The sequence below is a fragment of the Culex quinquefasciatus genome, chromosome 1 (genome assembly GCF_015732765.1).
Source record: "Culex quinquefasciatus strain JHB chromosome 1, VPISU_Cqui_1.0_pri_paternal, whole genome shotgun sequence".
Lineage (NCBI taxonomy): Eukaryota > Metazoa > Arthropoda > Insecta > Diptera > Culicidae > Culex > Culex quinquefasciatus.
This window is the reverse complement of record NC_051861.1, coordinates 22,709,015-22,721,799: the sequence shown is the minus strand read 5'-3', so window position 1 is coordinate 22,721,799 and position 12,785 is coordinate 22,709,015. Positions and strand designations below refer to the sequence as shown.

Sequence of the window (12,785 nt, the reverse complement as noted above, 5' to 3'; positions counted from 1 at the left end):
TGATTTTAAACATTTTTGATATACCCCCTACAGAAATGACTTGAAATTGTGGAAAATTTTCTAAGTCAGGATGGCACATTTTGGTATTATTTTGGCATTAAAGTGTTTTATCAAATTCCTCTGAAACTAAGGGAAATTTGTTAAAAAAATTTTACGAGTTAATTAATTTTGCGCTGAAATGACTTGAAACCCAAAAATGTTAAAGATGATTTTAAAAATTAGTGTGATATACCCACTAATATTTTTTTCAAAAACGTTGAAATATCTCTAAGTCGGGATAACCAAATTCAGTTCCATTTTAATAATACTTATTTTTCAATCTTGTTATTTTTCAGAAGCTTCAAGAACTTCAAGCACAGGCCGTTCATCAATGACAAATGCATTCGGTGTGGTGAAGAATATCACTAATAACAACATGGAATCATCAGGTGAGTAGATTTGGCTGTTGCATATGGATCATTTCCGTTTTTTCACTAACTGCAACTGCTGCACTAAAAATGGTATGAAAATACCAAATTTTGGTATTACTTGTTCAAATACCAGCGACCATAATGTGTTCTTGTTTGCCCAGTAATAGATGGTAAAATACCATGAAATCATACCAAAATCTTGTATGTGAAAGACCACAGAAATACCAAAATATGATTTTCCAAGGGCGCGGGAATACCTAAAAATAAAACCATGGCAATACCAAGTTTTGGTATTCAAGCAATGTTCAAAAATCCAGAAGACCTCAACTTGGTATTGAAATGGTTTTATTTTTTATTATTTTACCCTTGGAATAACATGGTTTGGTATTGTTGTGCCCTTACACATACAAGATTTTGGTATGATTTCATGGTATTTTACCATCTATTACTGGGCAACCAAGGGCACATTTTGGTCGCTGTTATTTGCCCAAGTAATACCAAAATTTGGTATTCCCGTGTTATTTACCCCTGCTCGGGAAAGAGCACCAACATATGCTTCTCTTTGGAGTGTTGTTCGGGGACGGGCCAGCATTATATGTGTTGGTGAGAACTGCAGATCACTGAAATTTTTACACGCGGGCAAAAATGATCTACGGGCTTGCTGCAAAAAATGTTATAAAATATGACATTTTCTGCAGCAAATCCAATGTTGCAGATTTTGAGATATATTTTTCCTTTGGGTGAAGATTTATATTTCCTATACTTTCTCGTTGGGAGCAGATGGGAATCGAACCCAGGACCATTCGCTTAGAAAGCGAACACCGTAACCAGTCAGCCACGGCCGCTCCTTTCCTTACCATTGATGCTTAAGATCATCATAAAATATTCTTACACAACTCATTAAAAGGTTGATTTTTCCTCGGCAACATCCATTAAGTTTGACAGGTTTACTGTTTACTGATTTTTAGCAATGATTACTGAATCGCATACTGTTATTTATTTTGCTTAAATGGCCATCCAAAAATATGTGTTTATAACAGTGTTGTTTATCTTACAATTTTGGTGCATTTTTTTGTGGAATTATTAGCTGAATTAGGGTGTTTCATAACTGTGGGAGGTGCAATAAACCCCACAATTTTGGATCAGGAAATTTTCAGGCAATAATTTGAGCACATGATAAAATAGTCTTGAAATGCATAATTTTGCTGAAAATTAAAAACTTTAACTCGCGAAACTGATTTGTCCTGTTTAGAATGATTGAATGCGGGTGTAATTTTGTATCAATTAATGCCGTATTATTTCTTCAACATTTTTTATTTTTTTTATCTCATTGGATGGCAGGATTCTATCAAATAAAGAAAGTGTAAGGTTTATTTGTTGAATAATGTTTATTTCTAATCTTAAAACACAGGATCAATTTTTTGGTAACAAAACTAGCTCAAATTTTCAACTTACACATCTAAAATCACTTAACCCTACACTTTCTGACTAGAATAAATTAAATAAATAGTTCCTTCAATCGTTGCACCTTTTTTTCCCCTTGAGATCACGTTCATACGTTCCGCGCGGCAACATCCTTCGGCACGCACAGACACTCTCCCTGCAGCTTCTCGTGTATCCACGGCAAGTAGTTGACGATGCGGGTGTAGATTCCGGGCAGGTTCGGCCGGGCACAACCGCGACCCCACGACACCACTCCGATGACCTCCATGCTGCCCTCGCTGCCCATCTTGTGCATCGGGCCACCGCTATCACCCTGGTTGAGGGGAGAAGGAGAGAGATTTGCGTTAGTTGCTTTTAGATTAACTGAAAGAATCTCGCCGTATACTTACCTGGCAAGCATCCTTCTTTCCGTCGTGATATCCGGCGCACATCATGTTCTCAGAGATCTTTTTGCTGCCGTAACCGGCTTCCAGGCACTGCTCCTGGGACCAAATGGGAACGACGACCGATCGCAGCGTCTTAGACGGAGGACGCTTCTCCTCAATTCGTCCCCAGCCGGCAACGATTCCCAGCATTCCGGTAAAGTCGCGTTCATCTAAAGAAATGGAATACAAAGATTGTTTGCTATATTTTTCACGATTTCACAGTCATCCTTCATGGAGTTGATCATTACTTCCGTTCGGCAGACAGGCCGGTTGGATCGTCGGTCCGTAGCGCAGTGGTTTGTCTAGCTCTAGCAGGGCGATATCGTTGTTGAAAGTGAAGATGTCGAATCCCTCGTGATCGATTATTCGCTTAACTCGTCGAAGTTCCGTGAAATCTTTTGCAATGTTGTGACCTCCGAGGTATACCTTGGAATGGTAGGAAAAGGGTTGCGGATCAGTTAACAAAGTGCTGTTCTTGAGGGAAATTTAACGATTTTACCCGAATTTCGCTGGGTTCGAACGAGTTGACACAGTGTGCTGCCGTCACGAGGTAGTTTTTGGTCAGGACAGACGCGCCGCAGTACAGCTTTCCTTGGCGGAACAGCCCGGCAAGCCAGGGGAACTCGTGGGCTACCGTCTCCGCACCTCCGACGATTCGGTTTGATCGACCGTTGACGCCACAAACTGGAAAAATGTGAAATGATTGATCAAAACTATTCTTTTCGGGGAGACTTCAACTGTAGTCAGCGGCGAACCTCAACCATAAATATTATAATAAATCCACAATCAAGCAATGGACATTCAACATAATGGTAAGATCACACAAACACTATCAAACCCGCACTTAACCTTCCAGTTGCCCTTTTTTGTCTTCAAATCACTCATATGTCACTGACCATTGCCAATAACGCACCCCAAGGTAAACCGTTTATTATGACACATCGATATCGTACCAATACACCAGAGGACAATCAACCAAACCGGACGACACTTTATCAATTCTTGCCCGGTTCGATCACGTTGTTCACAACCACGCGCGCTGTTTCCTTGACTTCATCGAACCGACTAGCCGAGCTGAACCAAGTGCCATGTGGGGCCGAGAAAGTTTTGTTATTTTGGCACAAGGTATTTAAATTATGTGCAGTCTCCCCCCGAAAATGCTGACGCAATGTGAGACACTCCCTCAAGTTAACTAACACATAAAGTCATGAAACTTTTAGTACGTCATCAACTGTACAACTACTATCACAGATTTTGTGTAGATGTTTGGGAATGAACTTTGTATTGATTTTTCATTAATTTAATGTTTCATTTTAATCGAAATAAAAAAAAACCATTTGTTTTAAATTTTATTGAAATTATGTGATAAAATATTTCAACTATTATGACGTTTTTTTTTCTATACAAGATGTGCTAAACACGTATATACCACCCAACTTATTCCCGCCAAAATCCAACACAAAAACCTTCAATTTACTGCATACTATAAAGCAAAAGTAAAACCAGTTGACTGTCACTCTCGTCGCAAAGTAAATGCATGCAAAGCGCGCGCACTTTTGAACGAAAATCGGCCTAATTCCGAAAAGCCAACAGCCAAGTGCAACGAGGAGCCATCAAGTTATGGTGGTGAATTTTGGTGGGGGAGTTGCCGTACCACCACACGCACTCCCCGGAACAATCCAGTTTGGTGGCTGATCTGGCGCTACGGACGCGATAAAAATGTAAACAACGCAGTTTTATTTTTGGACGTCATGAACATGGGCGTGTTTCAATACTATATGTTACATTTTAAATGACTGAGTGTTATAATAATAAATATGAAGAAACACTTAACCCTCATCTAACCTTTTACTAAATTCGCATTTTGAGCTACTTTTGCTCCACAAAAAATGTTACTTTTCTTGTTTAATGTTGTTCTTAATTTTATTTCTAGTGCCCCCCCCCCCCTCCTCTCCTCTATGAAAATTTTCTTTAGAAAATCAGGGGCAAAAAAATACTTATACAGTCCAGACTCGATTATCCGAAGGCCTCGGAAAAACTTCACTTCGGATAATCGAATCACGAAAAAAAAATTTGTCGTTGTCTAATTTTATATTGTTGAGCATAGGTATGACCCCTAAACTACGCTAAAATTATTTAGAATTTTTAAATCCAAGATGGCGGCCAATATGGCGGTGATGCAATATTGAAAAAATGCATTTTATTTTTTAAAAGGCAATCAATAACTCAAATTTTACTTAAATGGGGTCGTAGAACTCAAATTTTATGTTAAAAACAAGAAAATGAAAAATACAAAAAAAAATTGGTCGTGATTCGATTATCGGAAGTCCCATACAAACCTTCGGATAATCAAACTTAAGATAATCGAGGTTTCGGATAATCGAATCTGGACTGTATTGTAATATTCATTGAAAAAAACTTGTTTTGTCGATTGTAAATTTCTCACATTGTAAAACGCTTTTTTATGCATTTTAAATCAAATGAAAATAAAAAAAAAACACAACCATTTTTACAAATTTTGAATCATGAACGAGATCGGTCAAAGTCTAAAAGTTAAGAAAAACAAATATTTTGTGAACCTCATTGATATCTTGTAATTTTTATATAGAAGCTAAAATGTGTTTAAGTCATGCTTGAGATTTTGAATTAAGTTTTTTTTTATTTTGCATACAAATTGCAACAAAATGCGTTTGGACAATGTTTAAGGAATAATAAAAACTATTGCATACTTGAATGATATTGAAAACCAAAGCTATCTCAAGATTTTTTTTTTTTTCAAAACATTGTGAAATAACCAAACTCGTTCTTTGCAAAAAAAAGCTAATTTTTAAAATGATTTATGTAAAAAAAAACATTGAAATTGTATTAAATTTGTAGATCAAAGCCTGTCTAGATGTGGGTTTGGGTTGAAGAGGGTTTTTTATTTAATAGTAGACATTTGAAGTGATCAATAATAAACGCATATTTATACACATTATTACGATTATATCCAAGTACAATCGATTTCAATATGTAAGTAGTAATTTTCTAGCGAAAAGATCTAGGATGGAGAAAATTACTCAATAACTATTCAACAGTCCACCAAACATAAACAAATAATGTCTCTGAGATACTCAGTGTTATGTTAGAGTTATTTTACCATCTGAATCCAAAATAACGTCCAGATTCAATCAAATTAATGATTTTGGATAATTATAAAGCACACAACAAATTTCCCAAGTAGTACAAGTTATTTTCGAGTTCAGTGACCCTCTGGGTTACAATTTCCCGGGTTTTTGGAACAGGGTTAAATCATCTTCAAAGATTTTGTATGGATTGTAATTTGGTTCGCAAAATTGTAATTAAAGTAAATATGCATCAAATAATGGAGATTTAAACAGTCAAGACTCGATTACCTGAAGCCCTCGGAAATATAACCAAAAAATGCTCTACAATGATCTAATTTATGTAATCCAAGATGGCGGCCGATATAGTGGTAATGAAGTACTGGAAATATGCATGAAAAATGCAATCAACCACTCGGTTTTGACTGATATGAGGTCGCTGAACTAAAATTTGAAGTTAGCAATACAAAACAAGAGATAAATATTTATTTCTGCAATTTCGCTGTGAAACTATCAACTTTTCCTGTCCTTCTGGAGAAACGAAACGGCCTACTTTCCCCTGCCTAAAATAACTGAATGGAAATTTAATACCTTTCAATACCAGTGCTGAAAAGTTCTATTTTTCAACAGTAGTATAGAAAAGTAACTTTTGCATTTTTTTTTTGTTTTGAACGGTAAATTTACTAAACACATTTTTTATAAAAACTAACTTAATCCACCTATGTGGTTGATGCCTTCCTCACTTTTTACCAAAAATGGGTATATGAGTGGTTTCATCATTTTTTTTAGATCCAGAAAAAAAGAACACAATGTATAACTTATGTGGTCATAACTCGAGGCAGGGTTGCCAGATCTTCAATGTTTTGGAGTCATTGGAAAGGCCTTTCAATTACCTAACCAACGATGGGCCGGATGATTGATCCGGACATAGTTTACATACATTTAAGTGAGATCCGGCTTCCAAAAAGTACATAAATATCACTTAAGTGGACATAACTCGAGACAGGGTTGCCAGATCTTCAATCTTTTGGACACGTTGGAAAGGTATTTCGATAACCTAACCAACAATGGGTCGGATGGTGGATCCGGACATAGTTTACATACATTTAAGTGAGATCCGGCTTCAAAAAAGTACATCAATATCACTTAAGAGGCCATATCTCGAGACAGGGTTGCCAGATCTTCAATGTTTTGCACACGTTGGAAAGGTCTTTTGATAACCTAACCAACATCGGGTCGGATAGTGGATCCGGACATAGTTAACATACATTTAAGTGAGATCCGGCTTCAAAAAAGTACATCAATATCACTAAAGGGGCCATATCTCGAGACAGGGTTGGCAGATCTTCAATGTTTTGGACTCATTGAAAAGATCTTTCGATTACCTATCCAACGATGGGCTGGATGATGGATCCGGACATAATTTAGATGCATTTAAGTGAGATCCGGCATCAAAAAAGTACATAAATATCACTTAAGTGGTCATAACTCGAGACAGGGTTGCCAGATCTTCAATGTTTTGGACTCATTGGAAAGATCTTTCGATTACCTATCCAACGATGGGCTGGATGATGGATCCGGACATAATTTAGATGCATTTAAGTGAGATCCGGCTTCAAAAAAGTACATAAATATCACTCAAGTGGTCATAACTTGAGACAGGGTTGCCAGATCTTCAATGTTTTGGACTCATTGGAAAGATCTTTCGATTACCTATCCAACGATGGGCTGGATGATGGATCCGGACATAGTTTACATACATTTAAGTGAGAACCGGCTTCAAAAAAGTACATAAATACCACTTAAGTGGTCATAACTCGAGACAGGGTTGCCAGATCTTCAATGTTTTGAACTCATTGGAAAGGTCTTTCGATTACCTATCCAACGATGGGTCGGGTGATGGGTCTGGATGTAGTTTACATGCATTTATGTGAGATCCGAATCGCAACTCTGGCACTTTTTTATACGTAACTTTTGAACTACTTATCGGATCTTCAAACAATTCAATAGTGCAGTATGGGGCACCAAACCGGATAGAATGCAACTTATTTGACTCAAATCGCATCAGCCAGTGCCGAGAAAACTTGGCAAGAATTTTGAGCACCAAGGGGAATACGCACACACATACACACACACACAGACATTTGTTCAGTTTTCGATTCTGAGTCGATAGGTATACATGAATATAGGTCTACGAGCTGTTTTTCAAAAGTTCATTTTTCGAGCAGGATTATAGCCTTACCTCAGTGAGGAAGGCAAAATAAAGAAACACTTAACCCCCATCTAACCTTTTACTAAATTCGCATTTTGAGCTACTTTTGCTCCACAAAAAAATGTTACTTTTTTTGTTTAATGTTGTTCTTAACTTTATTTTAAGTGCCCCCCCCCCCTCCTCTCCTCCATGAAAATTTTCTTTAAAAAATCAGGGGCAAAAAAATACTCATACAGTCCAGACTCGATTATCCGAAGGCCTCTGGAAAATTTCACTTCGGACAATCGAATCACGAAAAAAAAAATTTGTCATTGTCTAATTTTTGATTGTTGAGCTAAGGTATGACCCCTAAACTACGCTAAAATTATTTAGAATTTTTTAATCCAAGATGGCGGCCAATATGGCGGTGATGCAATATTGGAAAAATGCATTTTATTTTTTAAAAGGCAATCAATAACTCAAATTTGAATAAAATGGGGTCGTAGAACTCAAAAATTATGTAAAAAACAAGAAAAAAACACAGATTTTTTTTTTTTTTTTTGGTGATTCGATTATCCGAAGTCCCATACAAACCTTCGGATAATCGAACTTCGGATAATCGAAACTTCGGATAATCGAGTCTGGACTGTATTGTAATATTCATTGAAAAAAACTTGTTTTGTCGATTGTAAATTTCTTCATTGTAAAACGCTTTTTTATGCATTTAAAATCAAATGAAAATTAAAAAAAAAACACAACCATTTCTACAAATTTTGAATCATGAACGAGACGGTCAAAGTCTAAAAGTTAAGAAAAACAAATATTTTGTGAACCTCATTGATATCTTGTAATTTTTATATAGAAGCTAAAATGTGTTTAAGTCATGCTTGAGATTTTAAATTAAGTTTTTTTTATTTTGCATACAAATTGCAACAAAATGCGTTTAGGAAATGTTTGAGGAATAATAAAAATTATTGCATACTTGAATGATATTGAAAACCAAAGCTAACCCAAGAATTTTTTTCAAAACATTGTGAAATAACCAAACTCGTTATTTGCAAAAAAAAAAAGCTAATTTTTAAAATGATTTTTGAAAAAAAAAACATTGAAATTGTATTAAATTTGTAGATCAAAGCATGCCTTGAGGTGGGTTTGGGTTGAAGAGGGTTTTTTTAGTAGACATTTGAAGTGATCAATAATAAACTCATATTTATACACATTATTTCGATTATATCCAAGTACAATCAATTTCAATATGTAAGTAGGAAGTTTCTAGGAAAAAGATCTAGGATGGAGAAAATTACTCAATAACTATTCAACAGTCCACCAAACATAAACAAATAATGTCTCTGAGATACTCAGTGTTATGTTAGAGTTATTTTACCACCTGAATCCAAAACAACGTCCAAATTCAATCAAATTAATGATTTCGGATAATTATTAAAAAAAACCCTCTGGATTACAATTTCCCGGGTTTTTGGAACAGGGTTAAATCATCTTCAAAGATTTGGTATGGATTGTAATTTGGTTCGCAAAATTGTAATTAAAGCTTAATATACATCAAATAAGTGGAGATTTATACAGTCCAGACTCGATTACCTGAAGCCCTCGGAAATATGACCAAAAAATGCTCTACAATGACCTAATTTATGTAATCCAAGATGGCGGCCGATATAGTGGTAATGAAGTACTGGGAATATGCATGAAAAATGCAATCAACCACTCGGTTTTGAAAGATATGAGGTCGCTGAACTTAAATTTGAAGTGAGCAATACAAAACAAGAGATAAATATTTAGTTCTGCAATTTCGCTGTGAAACTATCATCTTTTCCTGTCCTTCTGTGCTGTGCCAGTGGTAAAAAGTTCTTGTTTTCAACATTACTATCGAAAAGTAACATTTTTAATTTTTTTTTGTTTTGAACGGTGAATTTAATAAACACGTTTTTGACAAAAAAGAATCATTCAAGAAGCGTTTTTCGGAATTACAAAAAATGTTGTAAGCAACTCATTGCTAAACTTGATTTTTTCAGCACTTGTCGGTAAACCTCGTTGGATAAATGTACAACTCGTGCTGAAAATCTTCTTTTTGCAACTTGTTGCATAAACTACTATTTAATGATTAGATTTTCAGGAGTTCCTTTGAAATAATCGAAAAATTACTGAACTTTTTTTCTACGTTGATCTCAGTAAGCGCTTTAATTTCGTCAAGGTATGGTAGACTTGGGCTGCCTGGACATGCTCCAATCGACAGAATGGTTGCTTAATGTAATTCCAAAGAATTGGTATGTTAAGTCGATAACCATTTAGTTAGTGAAAATGAAGTTAAATTTGTCAAGCATACATTTTGATCACGACAGAAAATTTTCAAAAAAATTTAGCTGCTGGTTCTTCCCAATTTCGTCACGCTGCACTTCACTGGTCGAGTCGGCGCCACCAAAACAGGGCCACGTGCACGAACCGTCCATCCTTCGCCCACATTAAAGCGCATCGAAGAAACCTTCACAACGCACACAACGTCGGTCGTCGCGGCGCGTTTGACAGCTCCAGAGTAAACTTGGCACAGAGAGCAAAAACTATCAACGTCCACGTCCACGCTGATGCGCTGCACTTGGGCCCAATCGTGTACCTTGTGTTTATTGCATAATTAACAGTTTGTCACATCATCGTCGCGGCACGTCGGACTTTGCAGTTGTTTACATTGTTAACCTTTCACTTTTTTTCACACAAACGCATACACGCAGCTGAAACTGAAGCCAATCCCGAAAAAATGCAACCTCACTGGAATGCACGATTCCTCTCGGAAGGGACGATCCCCGAACTAGGTTATGTTTCACAGACCCGCACACGTGTTCTTCTTGACCTACCACAATTGCACGACGAGCTGTCCAAACTTTTGTTGGCCGGAACTGCCACCGCGAGCTGCACCAACCAGAGCAAACTGGCCACCACCACCGTTGAAGACTGCATTCTGCCGGAAGTTCTAGACGGATATTCTAAGGGATACTTTTTTTCTCACGAAAATGCGCGCCGCGCACCGAATTTGTTGACGATCGCACTCAAAATAACTGTACGAGATCGCGCCGTGTCGAACCGCGTGTCGTGCCTTGGCGTCGTCGTTGGCGGGCAAACAGTGACAAGACACTGATGTCAGTATTGTTCTGTGGCTGTGGAATTCAGCACGATCGTCTTTTATACATAAGTTCATTTTGTGCACCCGCAAAAGGCGCGACAATACACAAATCCAACAAACGTACATTACCAGCGGTGTTACAGTACACACAGACGCACGCACACATGAAGAGGGAGAGAGGAGGAGAGGACGAAGTTTGGTGTTTCGCGGTAAAGCTCTCGGCGCACATCCTTGCGACGATGAGTCTCTTTAGCAAAAGCTCAGTTGTTCAGGGGTGAGAAAGTAAGAGAGAGAAGCGCCCGGAAGTGGGTGGAAAAGAGAGTGCGTGGTGAAGGTCACGCTCTCGTTGGGAATTCTTAGAAGACCGGTGATGATTAGAGAGAAGGAATGACATTTGAGTTCAAGTTTGACTGGCTTTTAATGACATTTTGATTGCCTAACTAATGAACCCATTATTTTTACAGTTCAAATTGTTCAATTTTGATCAGTAATATTTAATCAACTCCAAATAAAAGAGGTTTTTAGTCCGCCAACTCACACGAAATCGGAAAAAGTAGACAGCAGTAAGCCGAAAGTTTTTTTTTACCGGCTGAATATAACATCAAAATAACTTATTTGAAAATATTTGACTTGCTCCTCGTTTTTGCGGTATCCAAAACAAAGTATCACAGCAATAAATGAAAAAAACCCCTTTCAAAATTCATTAAAAAAATATTTTTTAGATAAATATTCATTCTAAAAGTTTTCCAAGAACTGCTCATGTTTTATAGAATGAAAAATTGAGAAATATTTTAATCATGTTTTAATCTGCTAATTTTTTAAAGGATTTAACATGCCAAAATAATGTAAAAACATTCAAAAATATATTTAAAAAGCATCTTCAAATTATCTCATAGAACTTTTCATTATCAAAATAACTCAAAAACTCATAGAAATTATGTTTTCGAAAACCAGTTTGTCTTCAAAGACTGCTTTAGTTTGAAGAACGCAAAAACTAGAGAAATTAGTTTTGAAAAATCAATTCATTTTTAAAGACTGAGCATGTTAAAAAAATAATGCGAAGCAGGCTCATGTTTGACAGAATATAAAACAATTTTTTTTCAAAGCCAATTTAGGCCGTTGCAAATATTTTTTGAAGTTTATGTCCCTCGGCTCTCACCAAAGTTTAGAGGGGGAGGGGGGCAAAAAAAATAAAAAAAAATATTTAAGAATTGAAATTACAAGCCTAGGTTTCAACATTTGGATGAAAAAAGGGTTTTAAAATGCATTTTACAGGCGTAAAGTTGCTTTCCAATCATTAGTTTTGAAAATATCGAGGTATTGACCGATTTTTTTTTGTTCGCAAAAAAAAAACTTTTCGTCGGACTGTACATTTGTATTTCATGAAAATTTAAAATGTTTTCAAAGGAGTTCAAACAAGCTGAATATAATAATTAACGCGGGAAAATGTATTTTTACTGGTTTTCAGTTGATTAAATTTTAATTTTCATTTAAATTTTGAAGTCTTTCGAAAAAAAAAATTGCCGCCTGATTATTCAGGCAAACTTTAAACTTTGAAAAATATTTGCAACGGCCTTATTTTAAAACAACTGGTTATGTTAGAAAACAATAATAATAATATCAGATGCTTTTTCAAACGAATACATCGACCCTTTGGTTATCGAACGAGTGTTATTTTTAACTTATGCAAAAACTCCCAGAAATCAATAAAATCGTATTTTAATTGTCCAAACAACTGGTCATGTTTGTAAGAATACAAAAACTACATAAATATTTTATTATTGTAACTGTATTTTAGGGCAAGGAAGTAATTTGTTGAGAAACCGACTTATGGAAATTCGGCGTCAAACGAACTTTTACGAAAAAGTGCTTATGAAAAAGTGATTATTTTTTTACATTTCAATTCCAATTTTTTCTTGAAACTAATTAGTTTTCCTGTTAATCTGGAGCGACGGCCTAATTTTAGCTACCAAAATAACAGTTTTTTTCTAAAGAGGTTGAGCTATCAAATGTAAATTTCACTACAATATTGTATAAAAATTACCCTATTTTGTGGCTCGTAAATTGATGAATTAGAGGATT

The 12,785-nt window shown here is 36.1% G+C and overlaps 1 protein-coding gene across 1 annotated transcript; it reads right to left on the bottom strand.

The window, feature by feature from the left end:
* Positions 1-1,792: 1,792 nt before the first annotated feature.
* LOC6035566 (trypsin 3A1) lies at positions 1,793-10,719 on the bottom strand. The gene is made up of 5 exons (XM_001845670.2): positions 10,438-10,719; positions 2,778-2,962; positions 2,527-2,704; positions 2,243-2,448; positions 1,793-2,166 (listed from the first exon to the last, which is right to left on the bottom strand). Exons 1-5 carry the CDS (start codon positions 10,538-10,540, stop codon positions 1,963-1,965), a joined length of 876 nt encoding a protein of 291 aa, XP_001845722.1. The 5' UTR covers positions 10,541-10,719; the 3' UTR covers positions 1,793-1,962.
* Between the last annotated feature and the right edge of the window lie 2,066 nt (positions 10,720-12,785).

Bases quoted from the DNA above. Each gene is read 5' to 3' on its own strand.
- LOC6035566 (XM_001845670.2), bottom strand. From the start codon at position 10,540: ATGCAGTCTTCAACGGTGGTGGTGGCCAGTTTGCTCTGGTTGGTGCAG. The intron at 2,963-10,437 runs GTAGGTCAAGAA...ACATTTTTCCAG, and splicing joins CAGCTCGTCGTGCAATTGTG to TTTGTGGCGTCAACGGTCGA. The intron at 2,167-2,242 runs GTAAGTATACGG...CCCCTCAACCAG, and splicing joins GAAAGAAGGATGCTTGCCAG to GGTGATAGCGGTGGCCCGAT.